Consider the following 18,919-nt stretch of genomic DNA (forward strand, 5'->3'; position numbering starts at 1 on the left):
CGGTGACAGCATGCACAGTAACAGACCTCTCCCTGTTTGTAAACAAATGGCGTCATAGTGTTCGACAGCGCCACCGGTTTGGTAGAGTTGAACTATACGTTCAAAGCTAGTGGCGAACAAGGTCGCGCCCGAAAGCCACGGCCTTGAGGAGAATACGATGATCCCTGAAAGGGACGCCACCTTCGGTTCTACTTTTCTTTCAATAGGAGGCAGCGAACAAGTGCCCATTCGTGGAAACCAGCTCTCCCTTTCCGATCTGTTTCGGTTTCGGTCTGTCTACCAACGTCATGATGACGTTTCTCGGATAGAGGTTTATTCAGTGTATGCGGAGACCCTCGACAGGTAGCCTCGGTCCCAGGGTCGAAGTAGAGCTTGTCCTACCTTCAGTAGTGATTTCCGAAGATGACGGGGTCACGGCGCTCTTGCGTTGACGGCTTCATTGATGTTATGGAAGTCCACAGCCGCACACGGCATGAGTGCGATGTTCTCACTCGATCCATCGCACTCCTTTGTATTGTTAACTTTCGTCGCAGAGTTCTCGCACACGAAGTCCCGAGCCATGGCCTCAGCCGTGCTCACTTCACTGCAACTCTGCTCTGAATCCCCCAGCCTATACACTGAGGTTTTTCCCTATTCTCCTTCCGACGTTTTACCACGTGTTTTCCCCACCCTGTGTGACCGATCAGAGGGGTTCTATGGTGCATATTTCTTAAAGGTACTATAAAGCAGTCGAGGTGCAACCTTATGTTTTGTGTGCCCTGAATTGTGTACGTCCTCAGGAGTAAAATGCCGCAAAATTTGCTCACATAGACGTTATAGCTCCCGAAAAAATGCAAATTTAAATCTACTGGCAACACTGTGGTGAAGCAGACCGACGAAACGCCAACTCCGCCAAGTACGGCGGCGAAAATGTCTCATGCGCACGACTCTGGGCAAAACAGAGCGACGTACGATAGCAGCGCCACGGTGCTGAAACAAGGCCCAGGTATAGACGTTTAGCTACTGAGTGCAAGATTCGGATTTTGTTTGTTTTCTTTCGCACATATTACATTTTCTCAAAAGATAGTATTTGCAAATCCCAACAGGAAAGCCATCTGTTTATCGGTCTCCTTGTTTACAGGGTTGCTTGACAAATTGAGGACTTCTTCCCACCAGGTGTCGCCCCGATATTCTTGACTGCGTTTTTATTTACCAATTAAAAATACTTAGAGTAAACTCCTGCGCATATTACTTCTTGTGCTGAACATTTGAGTCTAGCGCTCTCACGTCATGCTGATTGCATAGGTTCGACCTCGACTGCTTTATAGTACCTTTAAAATTCTTTCTTAGCGCCACGAAGGAACGGAACACAAGCACGTCATTCAAACGTCAATGCATAGTCTCGGCCAAAAATCGATGCATAGTCTGTTTGATCCATCCGACTTCTTCACTGTGACCACCGGCGAGTTGTACGCCGATGTAGACCGCTCAGTTATGGCCAGTTTGAGCATTTTGTTGACTTTCTCATCAACGATCTCTCCTGTTGCGAAGGGAAGTTAATATACTGTTTCACGTTCACCGGAGTCTCTGTAGTGGTGTTCAAGTCACATTCCACCAGCGTGGTCTTGCCCGGTAGGCAGAAGAAATCGAACACGAACGAGAAGTTATAATCCAATATTTCATCGCGAATTTGATAACTTCTGACACGAAGGAAGCAAGGTTTAACGCTGATTTCCGGAGAACTATCCTCGTTCCCATTCGCCACGTTGCCAAGTGTAGGTGCAGACAGGCTCCTTACTTGTCTTTGCTTGTGATACTTACACGTAGTCAACTATGAGCGTCGTCGAAAAAGGCAACGCTTTTGTGAAATAATCTAACGCTTCATTAGTTTCGAGAAATATAGATACAAAAATAGAACTAACGTACGTGTATAATGCTTCATATGTTCGGCTCTGGTGTCTTAGTTATCGACAGCGCCCATGCGAAATCCTCCGCTTAAGGCACGGCGTAACTATACGCTGGGGTAGTACAAGTGCTAAAACAATGTTTTTGAGAATTACATTTATTCGGCCTTTTCTTCTTAGAAGGTAACTGCAAAGTAACTAATTTACTGTAACTAGTTACATTTCGAAAGGAGGACCTGTAACTCAGTTACTATTTTTTACAGGCAAACTGTAACTTCGTTACTTTCTTAGTTACTGTTTTTCAGTAACTTACCCATGTCTGCCATGTACATCGGGTGGTTTTAGAAGGGGTTTATACGGAAGCACTCTTTGGAGCAGAGTTGTGCCTAATTCGTTACTTGGTAACGGTTCCTTTTTTTGGTAACGAAGTAACGATTCAGTTACTTTAAAAAAAATGTAATAGTAACGGAATCAGTTACAAAAATTGGTAACTCGTTACTGACGTTACTCGTTCCTTTTCTTCAGCGCTGGGGAGCACATTTCGGCACTCCGTGTGGTGCAATGCGTGGACTTGCGTGACTCACGACCGCGTGTGACTCAAAGTAGCATTGCAGTCCCTCCCTGGATGTGTTGTTGACATGCTGAATCGTCTTAAACGAAGGCCCTTGTCTTTTCTCTTGCCCTTCCGTAATCTCCAACCATCACTCCTTCCCAAGAATGGGCACCAATTGTGCTATAACTACAAAAAATGCGTTTCTACTTCTAGCCTTTTCTTGTCTTTGCTAAGCTTCTGAGCGCCCTAAATTATGACGCAGCCCCTCGTCTGTTTTTGAGAACCGTTGGTGATCGGTGGCACGAAAACCGGTGTCTTTTTTTGTGTTTTCATAACCTCCGATCAGCCCCACTTCGGCAGCAGATGTCTTCACACGAAAAAGAACGAAGATCACTGATGTAAATTTCGAGTATCAGCTTCTTGTGAAGTGCAATTTCTCATTAATAATGAGTTGAAGTCGAATGACGGCATGTTTGTTGGCTCCTTTAACTATGCGGCGGTAACGTAAAAGTAACTCGTTACCTGTGAGTAACGAGAACTCGTTACTTTTGTATGTTGGTAACGAGTAACGTATTTAGTTACTTTTTTCTGAAGTAACGGGTAACGGTATTTAGTTCCTATTTTTTGGTAACGGGCACAAGTCTGCTTTGGAGTCGCAAAGAAAGAAGGGGCCGTCAGAGAGAACCCAAGCGACGTCTAGGGTATACGTTTGGGTAACCCATCGTTTGTTTTACGGTTCTTCAAACTGCCTACATCAGGTGTTCCTGTGTGACAAGCAGAAGGTGTTTTCGCGATGAAAGCTCCCCGTGTTGCGGGCGAGCCGTCGAAAAAAAAAATCAAAAATTAAAATGCCGAGAGCCGCGTTGGTAAGTGCAACCATGCTTCGTTGTCTCGTAAGAACACTTATGGGATTATGAATTTATTCAAAGCGTATGAAGTATGAAATGTATTCGTGCAGTGCGAAGGTGAAAGAACTCTTATTCAAAATTAAGCGTAGCAGTTTTTTTTTTGCTGTTGTTGTTTGTTATTATGTGACGTTACTGTTTTATGCTCCTGCGTCTGCCATCGAATGAAAACTTTGCTTTAGAAAGCGAATGTGTTAGAGTTGTGGGAATATTCGTTGTTTTTTTTTAGTTCGCTTTCGGAATCGAATGTCCTGTTCAAACCGAGTGTATTCGAATAGTTTCGAAGGAGCACACTTGAGGCCGATAACAGCACAGGAGAGGGCATAGGCGACGACTGCGGGAGGGGGGCTTGGGGGCCTGAGTTACCCCAGAACTTTCCCATGGGGGAGCAGGCCCTCTCAGAGAAGTCTACCCAGGCGGCACTCAAAATGAACGTTTCGAGGGATATCCTAAGAATCACGTGTTTCGTGCGAGTTAACATGAAAATCCTGTAAATACCTTCCTTGCAACGTCGCAACACAGAATCCCCGACACGCCTGCCCGACCTCTGTGCATGAAGTGTGTGTGTGTGGGGGGGGGGGGGCGTTGTGCCCCGACCCCCTCCGGCAGACTGAAAACTCCACCTACGTGCTGTATGTATGTTTATACACTGTCAACATATATTCTAGTCGCTTCGTATTTGCTTTGGCTACGTACCCATTCGCTTCTGTTCTAAAATGGCAATTCGCACGCGTCTATAGAATTAGTCCTCCAAATTCATTCGGTAAGGCAATGAACGAATGACATTCAGCGTAAATGTCATCCGCCGGAAATTACTTTTTGGGGGACCCGTGTGACAAAAAGGGAATTAACGCTGCCTGTAAGACGTTAAAAAGACGTAACACGCAGGCAAAGCTGTCTGGGAAACTCCAAAATAATGAAGTTGGGTGCTTGGGCACGCAAGCAGACAGAATATAAAACTGAGGAGGTATACAACATGGCTTGTCAAGAAGCATATGAATGCTGAAGGAACGATATTCATGTTAGCCTTTTCTATATATATATATATACAGGGTGTTACCCTATAAAAGTCTACCCGTGCAGCCATGCCGTATTCGCCAATTACTCAATGCAGGTGGCACATTATGCGATCTTTATATAAAGCTCATAAGGACAATTAATCTTGGTAAATTTCCAAGTGATTGAGTGCCGCAGCACGAAGTTATAACTCAAAACGTGCAATTCCCATAGTCAAAACAAACAAGATGGCGGCGTTGAGAAGAGCACTTGACATGCTGCTCCCCACACGACAACGTGTCGCATATCCTGCCAGCCGGATAGAACTGCAGTTTTCATTTCGCTTTCGTGTAACTGTCGTATTTTGCTCAGAACTAAGCAACGTGAGGAACGAAAAATGCCGACGCATACTCAGCAGACGACACCCAAAAGGGATGTCGTCTGCTAACTGGGAGGCGCCATCTTGGCTGTTTTGACTACGGGAACCTCACGTTTTGCGCTATAACTTTGCGTTACGGTGCTCAATTACTTCGATATTTACCATGATGGAATGTCCTTATGAGTTTTATACGTAGGCAACACATTGTACCGCCTGCATTGAGTAATTGGCGAGCACGGCATGCCGGCGCTGGTAGACTTTTATAGGGTAGCACCCTGTATATATATATATAAGTAACGGCTGGGGTTCACTGCGTGGTAAAATCAAAACAGTAGAATATTATTATAATTACGATATACTTTTCCAAATATGTTGTAGAGTAATATTAGAAGCAACAGTAAGGAAAGCAAAATAAGTTATCAATTCAAGTAGATGGCAAAGGTATAGTAGGACCTCGTTGTGTGGTAAAAGCGAAATGGCGGATCATTTTTCCCAATTACAAAATGCCAGAGTTCGAGGTAACTCGTCATTCTAACTAAGTTCCCTTTTTTTTTTTTTTTTGGTAACTCGATATACTTTTGCGCCGTGGTAACTTTCAGCGGAACTCGTTTCTTTTTCAGGTAACTTTGCCAAAGTAACTTTAGCTAATTTCCAAGTTACTTTTAATTTACTTTTCACAGACGTCCACATTTTGTTTGTTTGTTTGTTTGTTTTTGCTTGCTCTCTGTTTCTTTCATGGCATTTTGCGCCATAAAACGTGATATTCGATAAGTGATAGTATTCTATTCAGGAAGTAAAAAACGCTGCCATTGAAGTGAAGCGGAACCATTCTGCACCCACAGGGAGTTAGATGCAAAGTGTTCGAACTGTTGGACATAAACGGAAACGATGTTAGCGTGTTGCACTCTTGGGCATAGGCATCTCAATGTCTAACTGAACTGCTATTTTGTGGCCGGAGTAACTTTTAAATAACTCGTTCGTTTTTTTTTTCAAGTAACGCCGCAACTGCGAGTTACATTTCAGGCTCAAGAACTTCGTTATTAACTTAGTTACATTTTTTCACACGGTAACTAAACTCATAACGAGTTCTTTCTGACAGGTAACTTCTCGATCTATGCAAAATACTCCCCAGTTATGTTACAGAGTGAAGCAGCTATAGCATCGTAAGGGACTACTGTATTGTTCTTGTTTCATTTAGCAATTCTGGTAATTTAATTAATTATAGTTAATTTAATTAATTTAATTAGCTAATGTTCTGGTACGCCGAAATGCGGGCGGATGCCTCGAGTCTAAATTCGATACGTTTCCAGGTTCTCCTGCTATGTTGCTGCCGAGTATATAATGTAAGTTGACTCGAAGCTCTATTATGCATGCGTCTTGCCAGTTAAAAGCTTTCATGAGTATCTATACAACAATTATTGGCAGCATCGAGGAGTTTCCTTAAATGTTGCCTAATTACTATTTGCTCATTCGTACAGCTGGCTGGAAGCTCCGATCCCATGCCTATATGGGAACGATTTTGTAAGTTTTTCATATTATCTGCGCGCAGTCGAAACTCAGAACTTCACAATTTAACGGAGGTCAACTTGCGTGAAATTATTGTCGCAAATTGGTGCGTCACAAAAACGTGTCCCCAATTCTCGCCGAATAAGCGAACGTGACGTCTCTTCGGAATATTCCAGCGGAAGAAAACACACACAAACTGCTCACGGGGCAAAAGTTTGATGATTCGCATGATGGGAGAATCATTGGGAATCTGGTACTGCGCGCGCCGTCTGCATCCTGTCGTCTGCTACGGAATATCTTGTGGCTACGTCCCAGGATATTAGCAATGCCGACTCCACCTATAGATAAACAACACATTAAAGTCCGCCAATGACGACCGTGCTTTCGGCGACCGTTACTATGGATACAAGCCGCTGTTAGTCGCATTGGCAGCCACTGGTAGCCAGTGTAAGGCTACTGCTACTCGAACGTGACGTAACACTCAGCAGTCGTCCAATGACGATCACTTTAATTAGGCGTTTGAATCGTCTGCGCGATTGGCAGAAGCAGACGATCGCGATGTCAAATAAGTAAGAGGAAAAGGCACTAAGCGGGCCTACCACGAAGTACAAAATTTTTTTCCCTCAACCTCGTTCAACAACTCAGTACGCAAAATGGAAATGCCGTCAGTGAGCGTTACGTTGTTTCGTCATGGGTCCGGTACTCCGAAAAAGCTACCACCACTATAGCTCACCAGCTATTATGTTTCCTGTTTTTAGATGTTGTGGGTTCAAATGTTTAACTGTTCCTCGTCAGTTCCGGACCGCATCCAGAAATGTGTGCGTGTGACCGATAGAGTACTGTTTGGCACCGTTTCATGGCCTACTTGGCCAAATTTATCCTCCGAACGCAGGTTATATATTAAATACACGAGTTTTAAAGATTCATACTGCCTCTACAGCTGGGGAAGCCCCAGCGATAATAACATCACGATGACGTGGGTCATGCACGCCAATTGGAGCGCAGCGCAAACGATTGTCTCCGATGTCGTCTGCTTCGCGTTCGCATCGCAATACTTATGCTAAGTACAAGTTTTCGCTTATGAACGGTCGCGTCGAACACAATGCTATATCTTCCTGGCTGTATGAACACATCCTGCGCTAACCAAGAAACGACATTCCGGCACTCCAAAAACGATCACAGATTATGCGCAACTTGCACTTGCACGCGATCCCGCCTATCGCCAAAAGGGCGCAAGTCCAATCAGGAAGCTTCTTGATTGGACTTGTCCGTGTGACGTTTCCACCGATTTGCAGAGAGGGAATTCCGCCATATTCTCAAGATCCGGCGTCCGCTCTTGCCGTGCATTACATAAAATTGCACAGAAAGGCACTTCACTAAATTCGCGCCGAATTTTCGGCGTTATTGTCTGCGAAGAACGAGGAGTAAAACGGCGTTACAGTTTCAGCATCGGCCGGGACGGCTGTCTCTTTAAGCTAGATAGGGCCAGGATTTTACTTACCACGTCTCAGGGCCGGGTGAGGCCGCGCCGGAAACTAGCCTTACAGGAGCAATGTTGCCTGACTAGTGGAAGACTGTGCACCACATGACGTCATGGTTATCAAAACTAGAAAATAATTTTATGATGCGCTTCCACGACACACGGAGAAAAAATACGAGCCGTTTTGGGAGAATACGGCGTGAGTCACGTGGATTGCAAAGGCATAATGTAAATCCGAGACTGTAAAGTAGTTCTGAAGACATAAAATGTAGTCCGTTGTGGCACATTATAACCAAGAGGGCGTTGCTTTGCTCTGATAGGGTGTAGCGTGGTAAAGTCGTTCGACTATCGACTATAGGCCGAAAATAGTCGGCAGTAAAAGCTATATCTAAGAAATAATCGAAAGTGTCTGTTCCTTTCACGCATAAGACCAGTTTAATAAATAAATATGTAGCCGAAAATGACGACACTATAGAAGAAGAAGAAAAAAGGAGATAATCATAAGAGTTATTGAAATCATGGGCTGTGTTATACATGAAAGCCAGGTATTATGGCATACAGAACCTCGAGCCATCTAATGACAACGAGGCTGTACAGCGCATGCGTAGATTATGGATTATTGTACCGTAATTAGCGTAATTAATTACTACAATGTAAACTATATCAGAACTCTCCTCTGTTCACTCAGTGTGCGGTATGTCTGATATAGAACCACGAGCCATCATCAACGGACTGCGCGTCAGGGATCGGAAAATGCCATGGACTGTAAGTAGCTCCCATTCCCTGAGATTTACCACAACTTTACTGCACAGTACCGTAAGCTGCTCTGGCTTTACTGTAGCTCGGGTGAACGGCTCTTTTCCAGACTTGTGTATACTTAACTAACTTACTTATACTTAACTACTTACTACTTAACGTAACTTAAATACTACTCTACTTTAACTACTTTTTTATCAACTTGGTATCGTACAAACACTTTAACAAATCAATATTGGACATATGTAACTTGCACACTTTTTGGAAGTCTTATATACTCTTAAAATTAAAAAAAAACCTGTTTTCATTTCTCAAATTACTCCAAGGATATTTCCTTTCATATTTTACTTCGAGGCAGAGGAAGGTCGAGAACGAGTTTAAGTTGGTATGTTTTGGATGAGCGCAATGGCACGCACATTTCATGTCAGGGTACTCCCGTCCTTCTGCCTCAAGTGGAATGGTTGTTGGGCCTGATACCGCGTATCCACACCAGCGACATTCCAACGGAATATTCTACTGATCGAAGCAAGACCTGCCAACGGAGCGGAACTTCCGCCACATCTTCCGTTGACCATTCGCACGGCGCTCATCAGCAGGTGACGTACTGCGCACATAGCAGACGACACCACGCGTGGTGTCGTCTGCTACGGTCGTCTGCTGCGCCCGTCGTCTGCTACGGAATATCTTATTGTTGAGTCTATGATATTTCCCATGCTTGGAAGAGCACTAGTCGAGCACGTATACAAAGAGCTCGCGCTCACGTGGCAGCGTTTTGCGCAGAGTGGCGACACTGAGCCACGCCGGCGAGAGAGTCCGCCATCTTGAGTCAGGGGGGGCCGCGTCGCCTAGCAACGGGACGCGAATCTCCCCCTTCTCCAGGGTGGAGAACAACGCGCAGTCGAGCCAGCTCGCAAGTTCGCAACTCAGGAAACCGGTTTTGGATGGAGGTGACTCAACATGGACGGCGGGGTTCTTGGAAGGAGAAACCACCCGTGACACCGTGAAACGGTGACACGATCGGTCTAATCGCGGACACTGAGCCGCGGCTCCGGCGTGGAAAAGGAATGCGATGCTCTGCACCCCTATTGAGTGACTCTAGCTGTTGCCGCAAAATCACGTGAAACACACGACTTATTTCGTTGCTGAGCAGTGGCGCAACGATTACCTTGTTTTCATATAAGCTGCCGAGTCCGATTTGTAGCCTCCTTTAGACTTTGATATAAAAACCACTCTCTGCTCCTTCTCTCGTGGACGAAAGGGGTCGCTCGGCGAGGAAGGCGTTGTGTTCTTTGAACAAAGGGGTTATGTGACGACTCATTTACGTTTCTTGGAGAAAACCCTGTGAATAAAAATACTACAAGAAGCTGATTTTTGAAGCGTTCATGTGGCATCACGATGGCAGATGATGATCATGATAGAGAAAAGAAAGATGATTGGGATGTAAGTCCCGACATAGTGGCGCTTGGTACTGGCTTCGGGTCTGCGGAGAAAACACACACACACACACACAAAGGAGAGAGAGAGAGAAAAAAAAATGGTTGGGTTATCTGCTTTCCGCATTCGTAGAGCTCAAAACGTGAATGCGGTAATGATGCCTGTAATTCTGCCTTTAGTGCCTTCATCGAGATTTGTCTGCCTGTTATAGGCGCATAAAACCAACACTTTTCGTGCATAAACATCTGCGCTTTATAGTTATCGCATATGTGCCTGGCATTCGCAAACTTACTTTTCCAGTCTCGACTGTCGAAAAAAAAAATGCACATTAAATTACTACTATTTACGCATATGGAACAACATCAAGCACCATTACAATTCTAAAATCGCTTTGCATTATACGCTTTGTGTCACTGTAGATGCCTTTTGTCTACTAAAACTCATGTTGATGGACGAACGGCAGGGCACGAATGGATGATCCGGTGTGTCAGGTCAGCCTCTCAAGGACCATTAGATCTCGCCGTCTGGCAGCGCACATGGCCAATGGTGCTCGAGATGTTCAGTGATCGTTGGTGTCGACGGTCATTGAAATAGCCGTGTGTCGGACACAAGCAACGTTAACCTCGAGGTTACCGTTGCCTGTGTCCTTTCGACATTCCATTGTACTACGGCGCTGCGTTATCCACCCACAGTGCCTCCTTATACAGGGTGTTTTTTTTAAGCCTTTACAGAGTTTTTATGGAAAGCTATGAGACCAGCATAAATGTCTTTTTTTGAGTTGAGTTACCGCGAGGGGGACATCCTGTCGAAGAAAGTGTGCATCCACGAGATGACTAATTACCTAAAATTGATTAATTAACGTTTTAATTAGGTGATTTTGAGCGAAAGCGAGATAGCAGATTAAGAGACTATCCTAGTCATAAACCATATCGCGTTTAAAAAAATCCTGAAACACGCACGTGCTTTAAAACATACATCCCCGAATTTTGATATGCAGATAAGCTGAACCCCCGCGGCGACCAGGAACGCATCAAGCACAGCGCCTTTGGAGTGAAGGAGATGATTGGAGTAGGTGCCGCTCAGCTAGCCAGATAAACCGCTTTCCGGCCCAGATAAGGGGCCGAGGGTGACGCGCTCTTCAGGAGCGCTTTACGGGTTTCGGCTCATATGCATATCGAAATTCAGCGGTGGATATTTCGCGGCACAAGCTCTTTCCTTGATTTTTAAAAGATAGAATGGATTTCAACGAGGATTTTCTCCTGCTCTGTTACCTGGATTTTTGCACGAAATTCCCTAATTAAAGAGGTAATTAATACATTTTAGGTAATTATCACCTTGTACTAGTTACATCTTTTCCAGAGGATACTCGTAGCTAAAAAAAGAAAAAAAAAACACACACACACACCCTGTATTATCAGTAACCCCGTAGTACTAACTTTGTCTTTGTCTTTTAATTTCTCATAAAAACTTAGGTTAGGTTACATTTATGTGTCTATTGATAAACACAGAGATTAACGAAGGGACTACAGAATATGAATGTGAGTAGTTATATGTGTAGTGCGGTTTTGGCCAGGGGATGTACATCTATGCGTACATCTCTCTTTGGTTTGTGTCCAAGACAAGAGAGCGAAATCGTTTCACGGCTTCGATTATCACTGGCACATTGCTCTTCTTACAGGTGTTCCTCCAAGTGCGTTTCAACAAGCCTAGGCCACTGTGGGGAAACTGTGGTGGCACCATTCTGACCAAGAAGCACATCCTCACTGCTGGACATTGCTTGTACTTGTAAGCTTTATCGGCATTCACGTAAACCTTCAGTGGTATCTTCCAAGCGCTAAGGGACCTCTTCCCTAATTTCTCACGCGCGTGCGCAGGCGCCTGGGACTTTAGAGGCGCCGAGTAATATTCTCGCGCGCTCAGCAGATGGCGCAGCCGGTTCATGCTGAACAGAGCCGTATATTAAAAGCCGTATATTATACTCTCTGGTAGGGAGTAAGGGAGCAATATTATACTCCCTTGTGGGAGTGAGGAGACACCTTTTTGAGAGTAATTGTACTCTCCCAGAGCCGTATATTAAAAGGGAGTCTGGCCATTGGGAGGAGCCACAAAGAGAGGCTCGACCTGTCAATCACAGTTTCGCTCCTCTGATTGGTTTGCTTTTTACCAAGGGGGTCGCCATGACACCATACTGCCACCCAAAATGGCGACGAAAACAAACACAGTGAAGCGGGGATTTCGTGGCAAAAAATTTTCACAGACTAACCTGATTTTACGCTGCAAATGTACATCCTAATATAAATTTCTCAGAAATCAGTTTCAACTTATGCTCATCCATCAATATCGAACTGGAAATAATACGTTTTGTCGCCGCTGTTAGGCCTAGTGAACACGGCGATCGCGGCGATCACAACGAAATCATAACAAAAACGGCGCTGTGCTGTACAATCTTATTTTTAACCGCTGGATTTCATGGATATAAACATTCTTGCTTCTTATATTCCAACTATTCATGTAGATTTGTTTAAAAATCATACCTACAACAGAATGTGTCCCAGCAGGTGGTTCTGCCGGCAGCGGTACAACGACGGAAGCAGAAGACGATTCCCGACATGCTTTATGCTCCCTAGGTGGCGCTTATCAAATTTGCACCAACAATCCACTAGTTTTGCAGGTTGCGAGAGGTATCCATTTCAATCCCAACCAATCCACTTGCCACCCAAAATGACGCTGCCCATGTTGGATAGGGGGGCAAATAGTGAGGATAGGCTGATTGATAGCGCCCCATATTTCAAGACTTCATTGGTCGGAAAGCTGAAAAAGTGGGTGGAGCTTCAGGTATAGGCATGACCCATTAATGGCCAGACTCCCTTTTAATATACGGCTCTGATGCTGAAGAATTACAGAATATGCGGAATAGAGCCGCTGACGCGTTCGCACATCCCCGTGAAAGATGGAAGTCACAGAAAGGGTTAGCCAGCTGTAGGACTCGAACCCACATCTTCTGGATTGTGTTCCAGAAGATCCAGAATCCAGAAGATGTGGATTCGAGTCCTACAGCTGGCTAACCTTTTCCGTGACTTCCATATCTTTCATCGTTAATTTCTTAGGCAATTTGAGGCCTTGTATGTGTTTGTCCTTTCTATGTTGTTCCAGCCTCAGAACATACGCCGGTGATCGGAGCGTATATTTTCCAGGTGCATAAGCGTAGTGCAGTGAACCCCTCGTTAATATGACCACCACCGCGTTCCCGCACATTTTGGTCATAAAGCGAATTGTTGTACTAGAAACGCACAGCCCGCTGTCCTCAGAGACCTGTTCGTCGTTCCGGCCATTATTAGGTGCGCACCAGCAGCAGCACATTGTGACCTGGTCTCGTGGTCACTTCTGTTTTAAGCACTACAGTGCTTTGGCAATCCGAAAAGCGCTACGAGTAATTCCGAGGTCAACAACATCGGGTGTAATCCCAAACCTTGGCGCGCTACTTCAACGCATGTCACCCTCTTTCCTGAGGTATGTGTGTAGCCTCTCCCTGCGGCTGCCCTGCGGGTCTTGTGACCTGGTCATAATAACGAGAAAATAATACCTGTATTTGACACTACTTGTGACAAAAATCTCAGTCATAGTTTGGATAAGCGGATTGTCATACTAACGTGATGGATTTACATGGCGGCGGAACGGTTCCCGCGAAAAACGGTCATAAAGTCAGTATGTCATATTATCGGGGTGTCATATTAGCGATGGTTCACTGTAGTAGGTCATGGCTAACGTGATGGATTTACATGGCGGCGGAACGGTTCCCAAGAAAAACGGTCATAAAGTCAGTATGTCATATTATCGGGGGTCATATTAGCGAGGGTTCACTGTAGTAGGTCATGGCTAACGTGATGGATTTACGTGGCGGCGGAACGGTTCCCGCGAAAAACGGTCATAAAGTAGAGTATGTCATATTATCGGGGGTCATATTAGCGAGGGTTCACTGTAGTAGGTCATGGCTAACGTGGTGGATTTACATGGCGGCGGAACGGTTCCCGCGAAAAACGGTCATAAAGTCAGTATGTCATATTATCGGGGGTCATATTAGCGAGGGTTCACTGTAGTAGGTCATGGCTAACGTGATGGATTTACATGGCGGCGGAACGGTTCCCGCGAAAAACGGTCATAAAGTCAGTATGTCGTATTATCGGGAGTCATATTAGCGAGGGTTCACTGTAGTAGGTCATGGCTAACGTGATGGATTTACATGGCGGCGGAACGGTTCCCGCGAAAAACGGTCATAAAGTCAGTATGTCATATTATCGGGGTGTCATATTAGCGAGCGTTCACTGTAGTAGGTCATGGCTAACGTGATGGATTTACATGGCGGCGGAACGGTTCCCGCGAAAAACGGTCATAAAGTCAGTATGTCATATTATCGGGGTGTCATATTAGCGAGGGTTCACTGTAGTAGGTCATGGCTAACGTGATGGATTTACATGGCGGCGGAACGGTTCCCAAGAAAAACGGCCATAAAGTCAGTATGTCATATTATCGGGGTGTCATATTAGCGAGCGTTCACTGTAGTAGGTCATGGCTAACGTGATGGATTTACATGGCGACGGAACGGTTCCCAAGAAAAACGGTCATAAAGTCAGTATGTCATATTATCGGGGTGTCATATTAGCGAGGGTTCACTGTAGTAGGTCATGGCTAACGTGATGGATTTACATGGCGGCGGAACGGTTCCCGCGAAAAACGGCCATAAAGTCAGTATGTCATATTATCGGGGGTCATATTAGCGAGGGTTCACTGTAGTAGGTCATGGCTAACGTGATGGATTTACATGGCAGCGGAACGGTTCCCGCGAAAAACGGTCATAAAGTCAGTATGTCATATTATCGGGGGTCATATTAGCGAGGGTTCACTGTAGTAGGTCATGGCTAACGTGATGGATTTACATGGCGGCGGAACGGTTCCCAAGAAAAGCGGTCATAAAGTCAGTATGTCATATTATCGGGGTGTCATATTAGCCAGGGTTCACTGTAGTAGGTCATGGCTAACGTGATGGATTTACATGGCGGCGGAACGGTCCCCAGGAAAAAGGTCATAAAGTCAGTATGTCATATTATCGGGGTGTCATATTAGCGAGGGTTCACTGTAGTAGGTCATGGTCTCGCCGTACGACTACAGTGATCCGCTGAAGAGCTGCTACGCGATTAAGAAATCGGCAATCTCGCTCCCAATGTTGTCGATTCGAGTCACTCACCCGGACAATAATGGAGGCTAGAATACAGTGTGCACATGGAGGCTTTCATTGTCCTTCAGTTCGTGACCGACTTGATGTTCATTCCAGTGAGAACCACTTAGGACAGCATGTGCTCATCCGCTACGGGAGCACCGTACTGGACCAGGCCCAGTCGCAATTAAGCACCGTGTTCGAGGCCCACCCACGCTACAACGATGACAACCTAGAAAACGACGTCGCCGTCATCACTTTACCCAAGGCCCTGCACTTCACGGAACACGTACGCCCGGCCTGCTTTCCCAAGAACGACGTCCAGCTAACGGGACTGACGGGTGTCATTGCAGGCTGGGGACACACGAGCCCCTGTAAGTGTGCTTCTCGTAAATGACCTCGTCGAATAGAGGTCGATCCACACGATGTAAACTTAGTGGCGCGCAACCCAGTTGCCCAGGTAGGTTGTCCCGTGCGAGCGGCGGTGACATTGCGCCATGGCCAGGTTGCCAGAGTTGCAGCACGGATCGCCCCACGAGCGATTCTTCTAACAAACTTCAGAGGACATCGTAGAGCGTGAAGAAAAACAATGTACACGTTTCCGGCGATACATAATCAAAGATAACAAAGACGGTTAAGAGCATCAACTATTTAAGCTATGTACATTAAAAAAACAAGACTTTCGTGCAGTAGGCTGCACTTCTTCAGGTTCGAGGACCTGTTACAAGTGGTGAAGCATATATAAAAAAAACAAGTCACATGCTACAAGAGAAAAGGGTAAGGGTGAAGAGAACTACAAACGCAATACAAATATAAATAAAAATAAAACGCAATCAGAAGGAGGTGCCTGGACAAGGTCAGACAGACATCGCAGAGGCAGGATACTAAGAAGAAACAGCATTGTTTCTTCTTCGTGTATTTTGAAACTTCGTCGTATTTTTGAAACTTCAGAGGCGTAACCTGTCCACCACTTGGTTCCTCTCCCGTTGCCATCCAATCGCAATAACTGTCTGTCGTGACGTCACTTCCAATAAGTAAATTCCTCAGCCCCACGAGCAGCATGGAAGCTCCCCCGGCGGTTCGTGTAAAATATTTTCACGAGAATGTGTTATTGAACACGTCCTTATTCTTCTCTTAAAGGGACTATCGCATCCATCTCAGTCGATTCCGAAACTGTAGCGCCGTTTTACTCCGCGTTCATCACTGATGATAACGCCGAAAACCCGACGCGAATTGGCAGCGTTGTTCCTGTGTAGTTTGATATAAAACTTCGCAAGAGCAGACGACGCATTCCGGGGTTCCCTCTCCGGAAACGTCACACGGACGAGGCCAATCACTGCGCGCCCTATGACATGGAGAATACCAATCACGGAGCGGCCGGAGGGACCTTGGTAGCCTTGGCAACCGACAGACAGGCGGCCGGGCGGGCGAGCGAGGCAGAATGCTAGGGAACGGCGTCCTCTCTGTTACCGGCTCGCGGAACGTTGTTTCTGGTTAGTGTCGAACGTGTTCGTACAGTCAGGAGCGTAACGCCTTGTTTCACGTAACATGGTTACGTCTGCACTCACACCGGTAAGCGAAAGCCAGCGTATTTACCGAGGACTTTTCACTTAGTATATAGTGCGATGCGAACGCCAAGCAGACGATCTCGGAGACAATCGCCTGCGCTGCGCTCCTATTCGTGTGCCTGGCTTACGTCATCATTGTGTTGGCTGCAGATGGAATGCGGACCTTTAAAACTCGATTACTTAATATTTAAGCTGTTTTCGGAAGAGAAATTTGGCAAAGTTGACTCTGAAACGGTGACGAACATTATCCTATCGGTATCATACATACGTTCCCGGATGCGATAGTCCCTTTAACCGTTGCTCAAACAAGTTGCAGCTAAAGTTACATCGTGTGAATCCTCCCTAAGGACCTGTCTTCATCGTATAGACGAATGCTTCCAATGTCCAGGAGACGGGACAGAGCGGATGAAATAAGGCAGACATCGAAAAAGTCGGGCAGCTGTTGGAGTCGAACTCATACCTATAGATCCTCGGATCCGATTCCACCCGATTATCCCCCCTCCTCCCCCACCCCCGAACTGACCTCTGCCAAATTCGGGTTAAACCTGGTTTCTTTCCGAATTCCAGTCACTATGAAACCCTCAAGTGACGTTTCCACTGAAAACGAACAAAGGTCGTCACCTGTAACACATGTAAGAATGGGTCACTTACGTTCCCAGCAATACACCCATGTGTGTCAACACTGTCATCATCGATCATGACAGCACTTCGATCCTTATTGTGAAGGGGCTCATTATTTCATTCACCACATCACCACGAGCAATGGGATAGATGAAACTCCCCATTCATCATCGGAAAATTCAGTTGTTGTTGTTGCTATGCCTTCGGGTATTAGCGCTGGTAGGTCACCCACAAAAAGGAAAAAAAAAAAGGAATGTAGGAGAGGACTTAATACACAAGAGGAGAAACAAAAACACCCGATAACACCCGAAGGCACAATTATTGCCCGATTTCTTTCTGATATACAGCTTTAAAAATAGCACCCTATTCCACCCCAAAACCCCGGAACCTGAGGGAGGCATTTAACCCGAAAAAGTCACTCCCTAAGTACGCCGTACACAGAGAACGAGGGATTTGACGCCGGCTAATCAAGGTTAGGCTTACACACAAGCTGGCGAGTTCCGCAGCTAACTGGATTTTTCGACGACTGCCTTTTTTTTTTTTTTTGTCTCTCGACGGCCTCAGGCGTTGTGCTGCGTTTAAATCTGTATTCAGATTCGTATTCAATGCATCGTTATCGGAACATAAGCGATACGATATCGAAGAAGAGTTCAATTTCTTTAGCAGGACAGAAGGGTTACGTGAGCCCCTACCTCCAGTTCACCACTCAGACTTTCATGGATCAAGAATACTGCTTCAAGAAGCTCGGCTCCGAGTACTACAACGTGAGCACAATGTTGTGCGCATACAAGGCTACCTACGATGCGTGCCAGGTACGGATTAAACTGGTTTATTTATTCTACATACGGTCGGGGCATTAAGCGCACAATTGCAGACGCAAACAGAACAGCTTACAAAGAGAAAGCAGATATTTAATGCGATAGCATACTTGATACACTCTAGCACTTTTTATGCACTCGCAGCGCTGACTGGCCCCTAGTGAGCTCGCACGCCAGTGAGTACACAGGCTGTGCCATGCCCCGCTGCGCCATGCTCTGCTGCGCCGAGCATAGGCTGCTCCAGCTCCAGTGCGCGGCGCCTGATTTGTCGCTGTTCGGCGCTACTATTGAGAGCTGGGATCGTCATTTGTAACCCCCGCTCACTCGCCTACCAGTCAGCACTTCGTTCGCTCACTCCTGCTCAGCTCATTGACCACATTGAGCATGAGTGAGTTTTGCCGTGGTATATGCTTTCCTCCCACATCGCGTAGAAAGCTCTGGAGGCTACCACATTAATGGCATTACTGAAATATCATTTGTCTTTTACATTCCCTGTTAGCACTGCGAAGCGACTGCGACTGCGGGCGATTTACAGACACGGATAAATGGGGAGAGTAATGGGAGTAATGGGGAGATAAATGGGGGAGTGGGGATTAACTATGCGAAATTGTGGGTAACCCTTCGTCTGGAAGTACAGACCAAAACAACAACAACAACAAAAAAGGATTCCATTCCGCTACCTCCCACTGTTTAACAGGTTTAACAGAGAGAGAGGACTGCGGGAAGGAGCGGGGGACATGGGGTTAGGAAGCGTCCTGGGCTGACTTCAAGGGGAAGTGAGTCGACATTTCGTCTGGGAAGTGTGGCG

At 45.9% G+C, this 18,919-nt stretch overlaps 1 protein-coding gene across 4 annotated transcripts in view; it reads left to right on the forward strand.

Moving 5' to 3' along the window:
- The window catches only part of LOC135386311 (trypsin alpha-3-like), a 37,935-nt gene that overhangs the window by 17,966 nt on the left and 1,050 nt on the right, over positions 1-18,919 (forward strand). Inside the window, exons 1-7 of one of the 4 annotated variants that reach the window (XM_064616148.1) lie at positions 3,220-3,302; positions 6,027-6,059; positions 6,195-6,237; positions 8,391-8,467; positions 11,571-11,677; positions 15,222-15,478; positions 17,957-18,105. In XM_064616148.1, the coding sequence (XP_064472218.1) occupies positions 3,285-3,302; positions 6,027-6,059; positions 6,195-6,237; positions 8,391-8,467; positions 11,571-11,677; positions 15,222-15,478; positions 17,957-18,105 (684 nt within the window). In that variant the 5' untranslated portion in view covers positions 3,220-3,284. Of the gene's footprint in view, positions 1-3,219; positions 3,303-3,365; positions 3,402-6,026; positions 6,060-6,194; positions 6,238-8,390; positions 8,468-11,570; positions 11,678-15,221; positions 15,479-17,956; positions 18,106-18,919 lie in introns of those variants that run through there. The other 3 variants (XM_064616146.1, XM_064616147.1, XM_064616149.1) reach the window with 3 other exon arrangements.

Source organism: Ornithodoros turicata, chromosome 2 (assembly GCF_037126465.1).
Source record: "Ornithodoros turicata isolate Travis chromosome 2, ASM3712646v1, whole genome shotgun sequence".
Classification (NCBI taxonomy): domain Eukaryota; kingdom Metazoa; phylum Arthropoda; class Arachnida; order Ixodida; family Argasidae; genus Ornithodoros; species Ornithodoros turicata.